Source organism: Malaya genurostris, chromosome 2 (genome assembly GCF_030247185.1).
Source record: "Malaya genurostris strain Urasoe2022 chromosome 2, Malgen_1.1, whole genome shotgun sequence".
NCBI lineage: Eukaryota > Metazoa > Arthropoda > Insecta > Diptera > Culicidae > Malaya > Malaya genurostris.
In genome coordinates, this window is record NC_080571.1 from 67,299,048 (window position 1) to 67,317,573 (window position 18,526).

The following is an 18,526-nucleotide window of genomic DNA, read 5'->3' on the forward strand; positions in this document are numbered from 1 at the left end:
CTCAAAATTGTTTTTTATTAAATTGTGAATATTTTGAATAAATTGTGACATAGATCTGAACTATAATTTACTTCAAGCGAAAGAAATGTCGTTAACTGAGGAAGCACGTGGAGTAGAAGAAGAAAATTCAGTACAGTACAGTTATTGATATTTTAAACTGGAATTGATTTCTTTTTATAAAAATTTGTTTATTTGCGCTGAATCAGAGAGCTATCTTTATCGATTATAGCTCCTAATAAATAATAATCTTTTCGGATTGAGTTGGATTAATACTGAGGCTTAAGATTTTAAGTTTTTTATTCTACGGTTGATGAAATTTGATATCAAATACGTCCATGAATGGGAAATAAGCAGACGCTGGCTGCAAGAGATCAATCAAAAAGCAAACCGTCCCGGCTAGGCCTTCATATAAACTAAACGGGCGATCCGGTGTTCGTGCTCCATTCAGGAACTGGTCCGTTGTAAGGAACTCCATAAATTTCGCAGCCATATAGAAGAATTTCCTTTCTTGGGTCAATCGATACATCAGCAAAAAAGCATATCCATTTCCTGCTATTCCATGACAAATTCCAGGTCCTTTCCGCAGCAATCCTTGACACCATATAGCTTGACAGCTTTTACGACATGCCAGCAAGTATTTATCCTCTTTGAAAATAAGGTAGGCCTTCGCCAGCAAATATACCGCTCCTGGACAACCGTGACACCAGTGAATTAACTTTTTATTCAAGTTGAACAATCTGGTCGGAAAATTCCCATCATCGTCCTGAATTCCCAAAAAATATTCAACTGCGGTTTGTACATCTTGTAGTTTTGTTTTCGATATATTATTAAACACTCCATTTGTTGTTCTTACAAACCAAGGCGATTCAAGCAACATATGAAGAATTGAACATAAACCGTGAGCTGCACCCAAGTAATCACTATCGTGATATTCGTACATCAACGGAAGTGGGCATCGTTTTGAACGGGAATACTCACGACCACGTTTGATAAGTTTATCACACACATCTTCAATAATATCATTCTTGATTGGTTTTTCTGAGAGGACCTGGTTTAACCAATACGCACCACTCAGATATCCAGCTCTGCCAACTAGTATCTCATCAGCATCATAATCGTTGGACTTACAAACCGTATGGCCGGTGAGAAACTTCTCAATATCGTGCGAAAATTTAGTAGAATCACCGATGTCTTTGGATATGACTGCAGACACTGCCGATATTCCAGAATGTCCGCATAAAAAAGCGATGCGCGATGCGTCATTAGTCGACTTGTTTTTGGATCGAGAAATTTCCTTAGCTCTTTGGATATAGTAGGAAGCATGCTCCAGGCACGGATACGAATGTTTGAATTCATCAAAGCGACTTAATTTCCAAAACATAAAAGCAATTCCTGTGTAAAATGAAAATATAACCAGACATCGTATGAACATCGCATAATCAATTAACTCACCGGCTTCACCAACATACAAGTCATCTCGGAGTTTGTAATTCGCCTTTTTCGTTTCTAACAATATCTTATCGACATAGCTTTGCACTAACTGAATAACGGTGTCCCTTTTTAAGATATCACATTCAGCTGTTCCGTGTTTTGTTTCGTCATAATCTTCATACGGGTTTTTAAAATATCTTGAAGTCATATTTAGCAGAAGTCGTGAGACATGAGTTTCGATGAGATTTTTCTCGAGTACTCGACTCGATTTTCGCCCGCTTGAAGAAAGCTCGGGCCGTCAGCATAAATTTTGGACACAGAGAACAGACATCCAAGTAGAGATTCCAATTTGTGTAAGAAATTTAACGGTTGTTTTAAAAAGCAATCATCATTTATTTATTCTCCTGTAGAGACGCTTCAAGCCAGCCAATAATCTCTTATGGGTTCTTGCGTTCGAGCTTTCATACAATGATAATTCTTGCGTGCAAAGTCGTGCGCAACGGCAAATTGAACGAATATTTCGTGCAATATGTCCTTCAACAAGCGCTCAAAGACCAACAAAAGTGAACGGCCTGCTGAGAGGGCGGCTGCCTCACCGCTGCCCGACATCTCAAACGATAAAATCGTTTCCACCAGGATTTCGTCCCATCTAGAGATGCCGTATTTAGATTTTTTTTATCGTGACGTCACAAATGAACAAGCATTCATCCTTGACAGTTCAGCGGTGCTGTTTGCAAACAAGCTTAAACAAAAATCGAGGAACACGCCTTAAACAATCATTTTTACACTTTGGAACTAGTCACTTTTATTTAATAAATCTCAAAAACAAACTGTATCCAATCGTGAACAAATGTTTTAAAACTCTATTTAGGCGATATGGACCGTAAATGGTCTCATCCAAATTGTTAACAGCCAAACAAAAAAATCTCTGTTTATAAACAGTACTGCTGGACTGTAAAATGTGTTCATTCGATTGAGGTTAGCAGTGACGATAAAAAACCTGATATCGATAATAACCCACATAATCGAGTAATATTTAATCGATTAGTTTGAAACTAATGTTCGATTATTAAGCTAATAGAATACTTCGAAAAATTCTATTACAATTGAAGACAAACACGAGAAAAGGTCCTAAGTGCAAATGACAGTTTCTCTCTGTTTACTTTCTCATTCGAGTATTACGATCCAATCAGCAATCTTTCTATCTAACACTTTACATAGGATTATAGCAAAAACCATCAACTTTCGATATGCACTGTAGAATTTGTTGGAAATTACTGGAATTTACCGTAATAATTGATAGAGAAAGTAAATCAAGAGAAACTGTCATTTGCACTTGGGACCTTTTCTAATGTTCATCGAGAATTATCGACTAACTAATCAATTAATAACACAGATAATCGATTAAAATCCAACGAATAATTTGAAAATTATACTCGATTATTGAATAATTGAGAAGTTCGAAAAATCTGACATCTCTATCCTCATAGGTTCTGAGCAGCCATCTGACACCGGTATGTGAGCACCAGCCATTTGAAAGTATACCGATTACGTTGAGCCCCTCGCGTTTCGAGCCCCAAACACTGCGATGTTTTGATACTCATCGCGACTCTCAAATTGTGAAAATTATCTCCACTTAATGTCCCAAAATACTGTCTGCTGTATTTTAGGTAAACCGACAAGTTATTGTGAGAGAGTCGACATAAAATTCACTAATTTTCGTGCACTAAACAAGGTAAACGCGTTAAACAAATGCATTACTTTACTTTACGTCTGCTTAGCGGATTATGTTGATCCGCGAGGTGGCATTAGCAGTCAACATAATCTGCTAATGCACTGATGAGCTGAATGCGAAACGTAAAATAATCAAAACAGTCATGTGCACTTCTGCACAAATCGGTACCCACGAGGTACCAAAACCAAAATGACTAAAATGCATTACTGTTTGTTTGTTTACGTTGCAGTCAGCTGATTTTGAAGTTCCGATTTTGATCTCATCAAGATGGCGTCGTGAAAGGGGCCGGTTCTGAAGGAAAAAGGCTGCCATCAGTTTGCGATACTGTTGGCAACCAAAGTGACCAAGAAATTAAACTTTTTCGGATATATGGAATCAGTTAAAAACCAATTCGTTTGAAAATACCAACCGGAGATGCCATTTATACAGATTTATCTGTACTGTACAGATTTTTACATACGCATACAGAATACAGATTTGATACAGATTTTCTAAATTTAATACGGATTTCCCAAGAAGCAAAGAAAAGCTTTTTCGTATGAGCAATCTATTAGTATTTGATTGCAGTGACGAGAAGCAAAGTCTTGGCATTACATTCCTTATGTGGAATTTAACCTTTCTGTTCCAACAGACAGATGAAAAGAATTATTGCTCATTGAATCTACCATTCTACAACCATAATGTGTTGAAATAACATCTTTTAACATCATTTTATTGTTGAAATAGTGAAAAAAGGCTAAACTCCATCTTCGGAAAGATCAGTTGGACGAGCAAGAAACTGATTTGCCGTCCCCCTAAAAACGTTGCGTCCGAGGCGAGCGCCCCCTTCGCCCCTCACTAGATACACCACTGTAAATTGTTATAAATTGACCGAAAACCAACGTATCGCCGACGCAAACCTTAAATCCAAAACAAAAATCAGCTGTTATTGCCGTAACACTCGTTCATTCATGATTAAAGAAACTTTGACCGCAATAATTCATACAACTAGTACTTACTGCACACCGCGAGGAAGAATCAAATTACATCAACTGCACTCGGCGTTGAGTCCGGTCGGTCACATCGTAAAACAGACAAATTATGCTAAGTCAACATTCTCGATGCCGATGCCATTGTCGCACCGCGATATATTGATATATATTCAATAACATAAGCGGCGCAACGTAGGAACATAAGGAATCATTCAAATATTCAATGTACTTATATATATTTGTAAATAATTGGCTTTATTTGTAAATTTAGATATAAAAACCCAAAAATTATCAATAAAGACACAGTCAAAATCCAAACCTCATTCAGCCAACATTCGTTCCGAAACACCGGAGCTCTTCGTTGCTTTCCACCTTACTTCCCTTGGACGAAGGGCCCCATTCCAAAGTCTATAGCGTGTAGCATTTGTTACGCAGGTGCTACAAACTATAGAATTCAATCTAGACTTAGAGGTGGCTTGTACCGCAGGACATCTCTAACTAGAACCTTGGTCGAACGTCGTAAGATCGCCCAACCGGTGGGCGATACAACGAAAATGTTAACCTTGGTTTGCCTAATTCATTCCTCTAGATCAGGGGTTCCCAAAGTGGTCGATATAGGGGTTCCCAAAGTGGTCGATATATTTTTTTGCGGGGGTCGACGTAAACGAAAACTGACTATGGGGGTCGACAAGGTCTAGAAATCGACCCCTATTGTTTGATATAAGTTGTTATAATAAAATATCAAATATTTAAGCTAAAAAAGTTATGTTCCCAAAAATTTGAAGTACTTTACATCAATATTAAAAAAGCAAGATATTGAATTTTCAAAGGAATTTGTTGATATGGGTCTGAAGCCTAAATTAACCCCTGCTCTATATGGAATATAACTAAATGTTGCCTGTCACCCGAATTTTCTATAACACATGCATACACGAAGAAAAAAAATTAAAAATAAATTAATTCCGGGTAATTCTAAGGAATATTTTGTTGGATATAGTGATAATAACAATTCTGGATTGATTCAATCAGTGTTTTTCTCGAAACAACAAACATTTACTAGGAACAACCGTATTCTAGTTAAAAACAAATATATTTTATTTGAATCAGTGATAGGGTAACAGATGTATTTTGGTCCGCTTTAGGATCGATTTTATTTTGGCCCACTTTGTGAAAATTTCCACCAAATGTTTTAATAACTTTGAAAAATCCTTCCGCAATAGGTATTTTAATGTGATTAGCTTCAAACTGATGCAACATGGGTTACCTAAGATCGATTGAATCCATATAGTTTGTTAGGTGGGCCAAAATACCTCTGTTACCCTATCTCGGTGTGAAACATTTTTTTTTGTTTGATGTTACTGTCAATTGGGTTGATTGAGCACTAAAAACGAGCAGTTGAGTAAGAATTCATTATTCGATTCGTCTGGCAGACAGTTTGCATAATCTGTTCGATAATTAGACCTGTGGCTTAATAAAATCCACTGGGGTACGATGTGGATAGATTGCCGGTGAACGACCATAACTAGGTAAAATCCTGGTGTAAAAAATGAAATAATAATAATGTGGAAGATCTTCTCATTTCTGGGTAACACTCTATTTTGCAAAATTGAGTAACTACGAATAGGTGTGTAAGAAAATTGATAACCAATTATACTGGCAACCACAGGTTGACAAGAAAGTGTTGACTTTTAATTGAAATAATGATTGCTTGTTCGCCGTCGCCATTGTAAATACTTGTTTCAGAAGAATTTCTTCAAGAAAAAAGTTGATTTTATTGGAAATATCGACGACAGTGATCAATAATTAGTACAATTTAGCTTTCGGATAAATTGCATCATAAACATCATCATTGTAAGAGAACTTTTTCTCGCAAAAGTTGTTCAACATGAGTGAGGTTGAGAAAATGGTTGAACAGAAATTAGCGGAAGCACGTAAAGTTAGTGAAAAGAAAGGAGATAGTGAACAAGTCGATTCAAAAAAGGAATCTTCAGAGAAGAACTCATCGGATTCAAAAAATGCCAAAGATGGAGGAAATAAGCAAGATTTGAACGGTAAAGATAAGAAACCGTCTGATTCAGTTAAAAAATCGGGTGATAACTCCCAAAACAAGGAAAAGTCCTCTGCGCAGAATTCATCAAATAAAAATATTCCTAAATCTGACAATTCCAAACCATCGAATGGGGACACAGCTAAGAAAACAAACGGTTCAACAGACTCTAAGAATTCTAACAGTAAAACGTCTAGCAGTAAGAATTCATCCAATTCAAGTAAAAGTAATTCAAGTACTGCTGGCAAAAGTACCAGTAAAGACTCATCCAAAAAAGAATCTGCAGATAAAACATCTACAAGCAGAAGTACTCAAAGTAGTTCTAGTAAAAATAGTAATTCCGGAAAAAGTTCTAATACATCAAATCAAAAATCATCCAATTCAAGCGATAAGAAAAATATCTCTAGTAAAACCAATAACAATGATAGTAACAAGAAGGGAAGCAGTGATAAAAATAATGCCAACTCTACAACAAACAAAACTTCATCGGATCGTAGCGATAAATCTAAATCCAACAAAAAATCCGATCACGAGAAATCTAGTAAGGATTCTAAACCTACTGATACTAAAAATTCGTGGACTGAGGATTTATGGGATAGTGATAACGAATGTTTAAACAGTGTAAAAAATACGACAGATGGCAAAAATGGTCCTGACGTTCCCACAAAAACAGCTGATACAGAGCGTGTGAAAGATAAATCGCGCTCAACAAGCAAAACAAAGCGTGACAGATCTTTGAGTCCAATAACTTTTAGACGTAGACGTCCCAGTACGTACATAAGGCGCCGGTCACCTCCCCGGTTTGGAAGATCTTCACCACGCAGAAGATCACGTTCGCCTATAGATTATCGCGATTCTCGGCGCTGGAGCCCAAGAAGACGATCGCGCAGTCCTGCGAGAAGATCTCGAAGCCGACCTCGTTTTGATCGAAGCCGATCTCCGGATAAAGCATTAATTGCGAAGAAAAGTTTTTTGGATGATCTTGCCATTCAATTTGCACTAGAAGGAAAAGAATTCCCAGAATTGGAGCAGTACCGATGCGCTACTAATAGTCAATTCATATCACGTCCTCCCCAGAGCTATTCACAACATTCACTCGAGCACATGTGTTCCGGGAACTTTGACGAGCCAATGTTTCGCATGGGTGTTGGACCACAAATGGAGAAACCTCCTATGATGTTCCCAGGCCCGTTCAATCCTAACCCATATAATTACGGACCTAACGTTTTTCCGGAACCAGGCATTGAACTTCCACCCGCTATGGATATTCCTTCACGCATCGATATTGGACACTTAGATATGCGTCCAGCTATTGAAGTCCCATCCCTAATTTCCTATCCAATTGCTGGAATGCAAGCACACTTGGATTCTACTGATTTCCCTGAGGCTTGTGACAATGTGAAAGAACTAACCAGCTCCGTAAGTATTTTTCTGGAACATGCACGAGCAATTTTCATCAGAGTTCAAGTAAATAGTGATAAAAGAAAAAAAAAATAATTTGTTCATCAATACTTATAGCAATCGAAGGGCCCTTCTAAAAACAAAGTTCTTGTGGAATCGGCATCACCCGTAAAAAAATATGCACTGCTGGGTAAGTTCACTTCGCAACAAATATTCATTCTATAGCGAAAGCAAAACATAGATTTTGTTTGTAGAAGTATAGACTATGTGATCCATAGTTTATAAATTGCATTTATCCTTATAGAATAGTTCCTAGATTTATGTATGACGTGTTGTGTTCAAACTTTTCGTGACTGGGCTGGACAATCAACCAAAATCATCCGACAGAGCCAGAATGGACCGTATCGGTTGTTAAACAACCAATTCCTGTTATTTTTGAGTTTGAGAAAAATCTAACTTCTAGTCAATTTGATAGTATTAAAACATTCTTCAACAACAGTATCTATGGAAAAAGTAATGCAAAAAAACATAACTTCCTAATACGCGATAACACTGTAACACTGATTATGGCATTACTGTCAAGACAAGTATGCATTATATAGAAATATTTCAGCCAAGGATACCCAACCAATTGCAGTATTAATAGTCGTTAAAAAGACCCCAGTCACTCGCACGTGTCTTTTAATGATTTCAGATTTATGTATGATGTGTTCTATCACTTATTGTAACCAGACTAACACCCATGACACTACACTATAACTTGATGTATCGGCGGCGGTTCCTTCCTTACAATTTGATCGGAAACTACCGGCAAACAATCGGAGCTACCCTGTTTTGCACAATGCCGTTTCGCATGATGGTAAATTGGCATAAGAGTAATTCTATTTGCATTCGAAGGTAGACTTTGTTTTGTATTTTTATTTTATTTTTATTTGATGCATAAGCACTCTTTATAACCAAGAAATGATATGTTCAACATGAGCTAACAATGTTGACTAGCCTACTTTTTCAGAAAGGCCTAGACAAAAATACTTAGAAATTTTTGAATGAGAAATGTACCGATCAAAATTTTGCTACATGCTACCCTTCCCGAGGTACAACGGGTTTTAAATGAACGTCATACGTCTTTTTCTCTTCAATAAGTTTAAGGTTTTCATGTAATAGTTGTTATTTAATTTAGTATGTTGGTCGATCATCTCAGTCTAAGTCAAGTTACGCGTCAGTTCGTCCAAGAAAGCAAGTAGTATTCATAAATTTCATGACGTCGTGGGAAACAGAAAAATCATAAATCAGAAGAATGCACAACAAAACCTTAAAAAATGCGCAAACATTTTCGACCAAAAATTATTAAAAACAATTATTTCGACAATTTTAAAAATTCGCCCATTTTTTAGTGACTATAACTTGCTCGTCCATTGTATCTCTATTTTGGCCTAGAAAGCACTAAACTTCTTCGATTTTCAGCTACAACCAGAGCAGAAAAAAATAATTTTCTATCGAATATTATTTGATGAAAATGAAATGACTGTTAGCATATCCCTTCTCATTCTTTTGAAATATGTTGCCATACTCAAATGAAGCTCCCAGAATTTATCGTCAGTTGAATAACGGTATCTAGTCATTTGAAGTCCTTATCGGGTCTAACACTGATAAAAATTGACTTTAAAAAATTTCAAATCGATTTACAACATAACTCCACTTTTGATTTTGATAACATTTTGTCCCAAGATAGGTGATTATTTTTCCTACCAATTGTTTATACATTGCAAGATAGGCGCTTTTAAGGAAAGAAAGTTTTTCTAGCAAGAACTATTTCTTGTCCAAACTGAATTTTTTATTCAGTGTATTCATTTCACCGAATACCCTATTGCTGGTTGCCCAGAACCAATCAGTACAGAAAGTATCAGTGCCGGAAAAGAAAAAGTTTGTTAGAAATTTTTTTCCCTTAAAAATGACCATCTTGCAACCTTGGAATAATGTTTCATTGAATTCGAAAATGGATTTTTTTTAAATCGACTTTAAAATTTAAAAATCGTTTTTTTCAGTGTAGGATTTTAATAGACAAACTTTCGCGCTAAATCGTGTTTGGATTTGGCAGCACCCTTTCAAATTTAAATGAAACAAAATGTTTTTTTTTGTAATAATGACTTGGCAATTCTGCTCTACTCTAACCAGGTTCTTGGAAAAATCAGGGAACGTAATTCAACCTAGAATGTTCAAAGAATCTTCATTCAAGTCATGGATTAATTCTCTTGCAGTTCTTAGCAGATTCACTTACTTCAAAATTTTTTCATCGCAATTCCTACTTTCTATTTAAAGAATAATACATATAATCATCAAACGTGTTCATATCAAAACGTGTTCGTGTTCAGTAATTTTTTTAATGTTATGATGTTTTGATTATTTCGATTTCTGTGCATCGTAATGACGATCAGGTTAAGTTTTCAAAAGTTTATTTCGTTCTGATTCAATCTGTGCGTGGCTAAACCGGATTCTTGAAACATATCTAAATATTGATATCTACATTTCTGTTCTAAGTTATATCACTTATTCATTCTATTCTATTTTATATCACTTAAGCGAAACGTTCATTATGTGTAGCAAAACAATCAAATAGCCTGCAATAATAACTCTAAAGTCAGTTTCAGCATAACTAATTTGGTGCAGCAGAGCGTCAAGTTCCGAGACATACAGTACTTATATTTTCGGCGTCTCACGCAGTACCTATATTTTCGGCGAGCAGGATTATTAGGCGCTATTTACACTAGGCCGTGACGTATCCGGAACGAGACCGCAACGTCCCGGGATTTATTTGTAAAATATTCTCATCATACCGTCCACTTTCCGTGTCGCATCCGTTGCTATTAATAACATACACAATCGTTGCATTTGATGTTTTTCTGTTCCTCACGAAAATGGCACATTTTTCCAACGAAGAATTGGCCGTAATTGCAATTGCTCTGAATGAAGAAAACAATAAGCGGTTTAGAAACAAAAAAATGAAGTGAGAAGATCACCACTTTATATAAGCTTGTGAATGACGAGATCAGGGAATATTTCCGAAAGTCAGAAGCCTGTTTCAACTTGCTGTTGTTGCAAGCACTCATTCATATCGTAAAAAGCATGACACTATACATTCCGATTAGCAGTGACTCCCCGAGAGAGGCTGGTAGTTTGTTTAAGATATTTTCATTGAATTGTTAATAAGATTTCTTCAAGAAAACTCCAACCAAAAATTGTATAACGATCATTGAGATGGCTTATAGTTTGTGTTCGTCTCATGATTTCAGATATTTAGCAACAGGAGACACGCAAAAAACCATAGCATTTAGTTACAGACTTGGGGCTGTCTACCAGATTGTTCACGAGATATGTCGTGTAATTACCGAAAAATTAATCGACGATTCAACGCCGAAACCAACAGAAGATATGTCGAAGAAGATTGCTAACGATTTTTGTGAAATTTCCCGCTGTGTCTTGGAGCCTTCGATGGAAAATGTAAAAATTCAAGTACCTGCCAATAGTGTATTTGAGTCAGCGCATGCTTTGACCGTGCTTCGGACGTGTGTCTATAGAGACACGGGTACGACCAAGGGTACAACACGGTCTAGTGAGAATATTCACGTGGAGCTGCATTATGTAGCGTTTACACTATTGCTGATTGCCAGCATGCTGGTGCCAGTGTACTGCCCTCTTAGAAAAAAAACGTCCAACGGTGGTTCTTCGTTGGTCTAATACGTTGGATCATTGGACCGCAGTTGAACGTTTTTTTCTAAGAAGGCAGTACACTGGTACCAGCATGCTGGCAGCCAGCAGAAGTGTAAATGGGGCATTAAACAAATTTGAAGCGTAACCCGGATGGGATCCGGTCCAGTCCCGTTCCGGATACGTCACGCCCTAGTGTGGATAGCGCTTTATACCTCACGTCAGGTTGAAACCAACAGAGAATCAAATCGAGCAAGGTTTGATTTTCTTCGCGCTCATTGAGGTATTTCGAGATTTTCAGAAATATTGGATTTTGGGTCACTTTGCTCTACTTGGTAATCTAGCTATTGCATATTTTTCCCAATCACAAACCTAGTTGTAATGGTTCGGAGTCTACATCACACCTTTCGAGTCATTGCTTTGCTTGAACGGTATTTTTTCCCATCAAGAAGCAGTGTAAAATTGATACACGAAACTGTTTTTGATCTATTGTTCCGGAAATAACAAAAATAGCGTCACTCTTAGCACAATATCTCATATACTAACGAATAGAATATCATGAACATAGTTCAACAGCTGTCTTTTAATGGTTAGTATTAACTGAAAAAGGGTGACTGCAATAAAACTAGCGCCATCTATGTGTTAGGCCCGGGACTTTTCAGCCCATGTGTTAGATGAAGGAGAATTGGAAATAGAAAAGGCACAGATTGTTGTTGGTTTTCCAGAGTAGCTAGCGTCCATTTAGGGAATTGTTGTTCCTTATTGATTTATTTTTCTTATCAATTTATTTTCAACCATATGTATCAATGATTTGTTTTAGTCTTGTTAACACGTAGAGTCGTCTTGAGCTAGTTTTAAATTTGATCAGCATCGAACTGAGAATACAGATAGGAAAAATGACATGCGAATGCAATTATGTGATGAAAGCCGCGAAAATGTTACCGCAGAGACGCGGGACTCGAACTCGAACTCCTAACCGGGAAAATTGTTTTATAAATTAAACTACCTTGCATCTGAAAACACATGAAGAGATAACCCAAGCATGCTTTGCTTTGCTTGGCCACCACAGTATTCAATTATAGTCCTATTCCTATGGAAACAGATGGAACAGTAAATCAAACACACACCACACCACATGTCTATATTCACTTCTACTTCTATTAACCATATGTATACCAAACATTAACAAAAACAGTCATGTGTGCTCGGAAGAAACCGGTTATGTGTAACCAGCATTCTCTTCTTCAAACATTCTTCCTCGTACACCTTGGCGTGAATTGTGCCCTTCGTGGAGAAAATCGGCAACCGAAAATCACAGGTACGAATTGCTTGCCAGACCAACACCTTATGCCCAAACTTTTCCATCGCCACCGTGGTGTCAGCATCGTCCAGGTCCTGGTACACCGATTTCGTATAATATTGCGGTCCCGGCAGCGCTCGAGAGTCTTCCTTGGCGTAGGTTTCGTCGTCGATCAGGATGCATCCGTCTTTATTCTGTAGAATCCGGTTATACAGATTTCGCGCTCTTGTTTTGGCCTGAACTTGCTATACCAGGGACTTTTTCGGCACCTTCTGTTTCTTGTACGTTTTCAGGGAGTTCCGAACTTTGATCCGTTGAATTATCCCGATGCTGGTGTTGAACTGCTTGGCCAAATCCCGCGTCGACGCCGATGGGTTTTTCCTGATGTACTCAGCCACTTTTAAGTTCCGGCCGGGCTGGCTGGGACCCGTGTTCCTACCGGATCGGGGCAAATCCTTCATGGAAAGGGTCTTACCGAACTTCTCGATAATATTTTTGACACTGGTGTGGTGCACTTTCACCCGTTTTGCAATTTCGTTGTACGTGACACCACTTTCTGAGCACCAAGTATGCAGAATTTTCTTTCGCGATTCCGGATCAATTCGACTCATCATTGAAACGATAAACCGTACCGAAACCAATCGATTGCGCAGCTGTTATTGACATGTAAATAAACATGTCACCACAAAACACGCTGAAAAAAAATTAAGCCATTTCAGAGTAATAACTGTTTGAATGTTGCTAACTACTTATCGATACATTCCTTAGACTACAACAACAGAATATTATTCTCAACATTTGCTACTTAGCCATTGTAGACTAGCTGGCGCACCTACTTGCGAACGTTCCTCATTAAATTCCGTACAGACTTCTTGGCGACAAGTTTTGACATTTTTTTCCAATCTTTTTCGAACTGTTGAATGGTTCCGGCTGCCGAGACATGTTTCCTAAGATGTGCCTTCGTTAATGCCCAAAATTGGTCGAAGTTGTGGATTCATGACTTTTGGGACGAAAGTGACATTTTTGGTAGTATACCATTCTACCGTTGATTTCGAGTAGTGGCAAGAAGCAAGATCTAGCCAGAAGACAACAGGATCCTTGTGGCTTCGAATCATGAGTAGAAGTCGTTTTTGTAAACATTCCTTGGTGTCAATTTCGCTGTTTATTGAAGCAGTGGTGATGAAGGGTTTCGAAATCCTACCGCAGCTACAAATTGCTTGCCAGACCATAGTTTTCTTACCAAATTTTTCGACTTCAATCGATGTCTCGGACTGGTTCAACACTTGCCCTTCTCGCACCGTATAATATTGTGGTCCCGGCAAGGATTTGTAATCGAGTTTCACGTAGGTTTCGTCGTCCATGATTATGCTGTTCAAATTTCCAGCAAGAATCGTATTGTACAGTTTTCGAACCCTCGGCTTGATCGATGCTTCTTATTTTGGACTACGTTTTGGTTGTTTCTGCTTCTTATAGTTTCGAAGATTCAAACGTTCTTTAGCACGAAGAACATTTGACTTCGAAGTGCCCGCTTTTTTGGCCACATCCCAAACTGAAACCTCCTTCTTTTGCACGAACGCCTTCAGTATACGTTTATCCAACTGAGGGTTAGCAGGACCTTTTTTTCGACCCGTTTTCGGTTTATCCTCAAAGGTGTTATCCTCACCGAACTTTCTGATTGCATTTCGCTTGTTATCTTTCTCAGTGACAGTCCGTGTTCTGTGCACCATTTGTACACAATTTTTCGACGTTGTTCTACTGAAAGTCCACGCATTTCGAAACAAACTGATGAAAACGAATAAACAACTTCTCTGATAAATATTAATTGTTAAATAACACATTGTAATTTACAAATACCTTCCCTCCCCCTCTCCCCATGATTCCACACCCCCCTCACTTTTGGATACAAACCCGGCGAACGACCAAAATTAGGTTAAAGCCGGGTATAAATAAACGATATAAAAAAAGAATAAACAACTGCACAAATGGTTAGAGAAAAGTGTAAACAACAGGACGCAGCCATAAAAATTGACAGATTCTGAACCATTGCGAAATGGCAGCGGTTTTTGGTTGCGTCCATACTTTTTGGGACCGTCGTTAATGTTCTGTTTTGGGCATGGGATATCTGTTTAATGCTTGAATTAAAGGAGTATTTAAAAAAAAGCTAAACAGAGGCGATTTGAGCCTATTAAAAAAAACCGGGAATGTTTATCCCACGAACCGGGAAATTGAAATCGGCAATTCACTTGCCACCCTGCTTATATTTGCTTATGTCTTCGGTTTAATGGTAGTGGATATTTAGTAACTTATAATTTTTTTCAAAGAACATATTTAAACAAAAATACAATAACTTTTGCAGTATTCAAACCACCTATTCGCCTCTAGTCTAAATCAAAAACAAAAGTGTTTATGTTGCAGTTTAGTTACCAATACGTTGCCGCAATTAATCAACAGCCATATGAATTATGGCTTGAATTGTATGTTACAATTTAGTTATATCTATGTTACCGCTACATCAATTCAGGATAACGGTTCGCACGTATGCTTATGTGTTTAAAATGGTTTTACTACGTCAAATTGACTTGTTTTCAACTAGCAACTGAAAGCATAGTTATGATCAAATATATATTTGAATTAATTAACGATAGCTTATTAACGAAAACAAGTTCAATATGGCAAAAATATGTGGTGAATGTAATCTTAAATAACTATAATTATGTTATGAAGAACTATTGCTGTTACATTGAATTAACCAGTACGTGCTCTTTTTGCAACATAGTTTGGACTTAGTCGTATCAGAACTAGTTTCGGATTGCTACTTGGGTTGGATATTGGACAATTTAAAACGTACGAGTAGAGATATTTCGGAAGATGTGGAAAGGAGATCCAAAGTGGCAAATTTTGGTTTACGTGATTTATTAACGTTTCCTACAAGAATATCTCAACTCAACAACAACACTATCAAGCTAATATCAATATAAAAAAGAGAGTACTAAAATAACCAAATTTGTTTTTGTTTTGTTGTCATACCATAACCCCTAAATAACTAAATTTAATTCAATGTGAACGCGACTAAACAAATGTACTGTAACAACCTGTAACAACAAACAGATCAATGTGATATTACTAATACTCGATTCGTATTCGATTAGTCAAGACGCCATAATGTATTATGAATCGCAACATTTTTCCTTCTGCTTCTGAGGCCAACGCATTGTGCAGAGATGAGCAGTTCTGATTGGAGCTGATCTAACATGTGTTCAAGTGTTTGAATAAACATAAATTCAGAAACTTATATCCAGCAGACACATAGATAATTAAAATGTTTCTACACTTAAGTATTATTTTGGAAATTAAACACACTGGAAGACGAACGAAATAATAAATCCAATTCGTTTTCAAATACTTATTGTTAAGGTATTTATGAAACTTTTAATTTCAAACAGATTATTTGAGGCAACTGCTATTGAACACATTGAAAGTATAAGTTTTCTATTGTAACAAACTGTGTAGTGAAATTTACTTGTAATATTCCGGTTGTCAACATTCTCGAACACGGTTCTCGATTATTATTCTCTTTGCAACACTACCAGTAACGTATAACAATTTTTTCTTCATATCGGCAGGATCTCAACCGCCCGAAAAGTTCCCAATAGCTAAAGGTAATTCAAATTCGAATGCCACTCCAGCGAAAAAAAAAACAACTTTACAGTACCTTCTAAACTTTATTTTCTAGTCAAAAGTCGCGTCCTTCAAGCGCTAGATTTATTGGATGACTTAGATTCTAAACTCAAAATGACGGGCAGGTTCAGATACCGGACCCCAACATTTTACGAAAACGATGTGCACGAAAATCGATCGCCGGTGGTGCAAAGCCCGACGAATCCACAGTTTACGTTCAACAGCCGCACGGGCGAATCCAGTGATCCGTTTGGGAATGTACCCCGTTCGCTTAAAGTAATCATCGAGCAGCTTCACCTGGACGAAGGATTAATTTCGCAGAAAATATTCGATCGCCGGCAGAAACTTTCACAAGTTGTGAGCCGTTACCGGGAAAAAATAGAACAAGAAGAACGACTACAGCGCCTGCTTCCGAAGGTAACGTTGCAAAAAAACACTCAAACCGATCCGACGGTTTGCACTGACTGTCTTCTGAGAATGATCAAAGTTAAAACCAACAGTCAAACTCAAACTAATAAAGTATCTACTGTTGATTCAGTAGCACAAACAAATCCCATGCCGGTTCAAACAGTAAGCGAATTTGGTTCCATAACCGAACTCACACCGAATCAGGTGCGGGCTGTGAGTGAGCTAATTAAATACATTAAGTTAACTGCTACAAGTGGAACTTTGATGGAAATGCGTAATAGTATGCGGGATGACCAGGTGTACAACCTTAACAGTGACCTTCGTACGGCCTATACGTTATTTGACGCCATGGTCGAGCATAAGCATCCCACCGAACAACCGCAGGAAATTCACGAGGATCTCGGTCCGATTGACAACCAACAACCGGCGGACGATTTTGAAGATATAGTTCATTATGATAATGATAACGGTAACCTTCATCATCAAGGTCCAATTGATGAGTATGAAGAGTACCACCGGAATTTCTGTGACGATGAGCAAGACACTGATATGTTTCATCAAGATCGAGGAAATTTCACACAAGAAAACTATGAAGATAACGTCATCCAGGATGATTTCGATCCCAGGTTTGAACGGAGAACGCAATCACGGAGGCCAATGGATTTCGATAGTAACCCGATGAACGCCAGAACATTCAACGATCAACCCTTTGGTCCAGCTGATGGGAGCTTCATGGCATCCAGCCGCAACAGTTACGGGCGTGGCCGGGGAGGCGGAATGTCCAATGCGAGAGGATACCCCCAAGCTAACTGGAATTAGATGTAAGCATTTTTTTCACTTGGACTAAATAGAATAGGTGCATCGTGAAATACTAGTCTTTAAACATATGGTCAAATAAAAATTGTTCGTAGCAGTATAATTCATCTGGTTTCAATTTTATTATGCTGATCCTAGATATGTTTAAAACGCATGGCAGCACCCAGGACGAGATGATGACCTTGGAATTTGCAAGCTACTACTAGTGGATGTCGAAAACCCATCATCGGGACGAGTGCAATGAAGAACAACTATGCAGTTAAACCGTATTAATGTAGCAATTTTTTTGTAATTCTTGAAACGAAATAAAAGTTGAACTAGATGACATGAAATAAATTGAAATAAACAAGTTTGCCTGTAAATTCTCTGGGTTTGGTTGAACTCTGAAAATGAAAACAAAATACTTTGAGAAGCAGTAATAACGAGACAAATGACCCGTTCGTTAAGGGCTAGGATACTTTGCCGAAATGTGTGTTTGATTGTAGGTATCTTGTGTGAAAAAATGTACTTAATTTCATTTCAAATCTGACAAAGTCCAATAAAACTAAACGAAAAGAATTTCCAGTTATTTTTTGTTTGACTCTTGAAATGAAAAAGCATAGAAGTATTTGCTTTATCTAGCAGTTAAGCCACCGTATTTTTATTTAGTTTTACCAGAATCGGTGGTTTGAAAACATTTGCATTATTACTTGATGATCGAAATATTCAACCTGTAACGTCTAAACCGAGACTTTGAGTACCACAGAACTGTGAAAATTCGCATAAAAACCACTTTACTTAGAAAATTCACATAAAAAAAGCTTAGCTTTTAAAATTTGCATAAAAAGTTGCGATTCATGATAAGTCCAAATCTGATGTTGTTTCGAAAAAAAAAATCGAAGTTCGTTGATACCAAATGTATCTCAATCTAAATTTTTGTTTTGAAAAACATTCAAAAATTTTCCCAAAGAGTAGATCTAAATTTTTTTTACATAACACCAGCTCTTGACATTTCATGTATTCCTGAGAAAAAGCAAGAAAATCGCACAACTTCT

The 18,526-nt window shown here is 37.5% G+C and overlaps 2 protein-coding genes across 3 annotated transcripts; one reads left to right on the forward strand and one right to left on the reverse strand.

The window, feature by feature from the left end:
- Positions 1-301: 301 nt before the first annotated feature.
- LOC131428647 (lanC-like protein 3 homolog) lies at positions 302-1,671 on the reverse strand. Its single transcript, XM_058592693.1, has 2 exons — positions 1,453-1,671; positions 302-1,392 (listed from the first exon to the last, which is right to left on the reverse strand). The coding sequence occupies exons 1-2, from the start codon at positions 1,637-1,639 to the stop codon at positions 302-304; spliced, it is 1,278 nt and encodes a 425-aa protein (XP_058448676.1). The 5' UTR covers positions 1,640-1,671.
- Positions 1,672-5,824: 4,153 nt separating this feature from the next.
- Positions 5,825-17,841, forward strand: LOC131427105 (serine/arginine repetitive matrix protein 2-like). Of its 2 annotated transcripts, XM_058590028.1 has the most exons (5): positions 5,826-7,603; positions 7,703-7,775; positions 16,214-16,249; positions 16,324-17,497; positions 17,631-17,841. In XM_058590028.1, the coding sequence occupies exons 1-4, from the start codon at positions 6,023-6,025 to the stop codon at positions 17,493-17,495; spliced, it is 2,862 nt and encodes a 953-aa protein (XP_058446011.1). In that variant the 5' UTR covers positions 5,826-6,022; the 3' UTR covers positions 17,496-17,497; positions 17,631-17,841. The 2 variants fall into 2 exon arrangements, with proteins under 2 accessions (XP_058446012.1, XP_058446011.1); XM_058590029.1 differs by lacking the exon at positions 17,631-17,841 and having other exon boundaries at positions 5,825-7,603; positions 16,324-17,595.
- The last annotated feature ends 685 nt before the right edge of the window (positions 17,842-18,526 follow it).

Coding starts and splice junctions, on each gene's coding strand:
- LOC131427105 (XM_058590029.1), top strand. CDS start 6,023: ATGAGTGAGGTTGAGAAAATGGTTGAACAGAAATTAGCGGAAGCACGT. Junction 7,776..16,213: donor AAAAAAATATGCACTGCTGG/GTAAGTTCACTT, acceptor TCATATCGGCAG/GATCTCAACCGCCCGAAAAG. Junction 16,250..16,323: donor AAAGTTCCCAATAGCTAAAG/GTAATTCAAATT, acceptor TTTATTTTCTAG/TCAAAAGTCGCGTCCTTCAA.
- LOC131428647 (XM_058592693.1), bottom strand. CDS start 1,639: ATGACTTCAAGATATTTTAAAAACCCGTATGAAGATTATGACGAAACA. Junction 1,393..1,452: donor CTTGTATGTTGGTGAAGCCG/GTGAGTTAATTG, acceptor CATTTTACACAG/GAATTGCTTTTATGTTTTGG.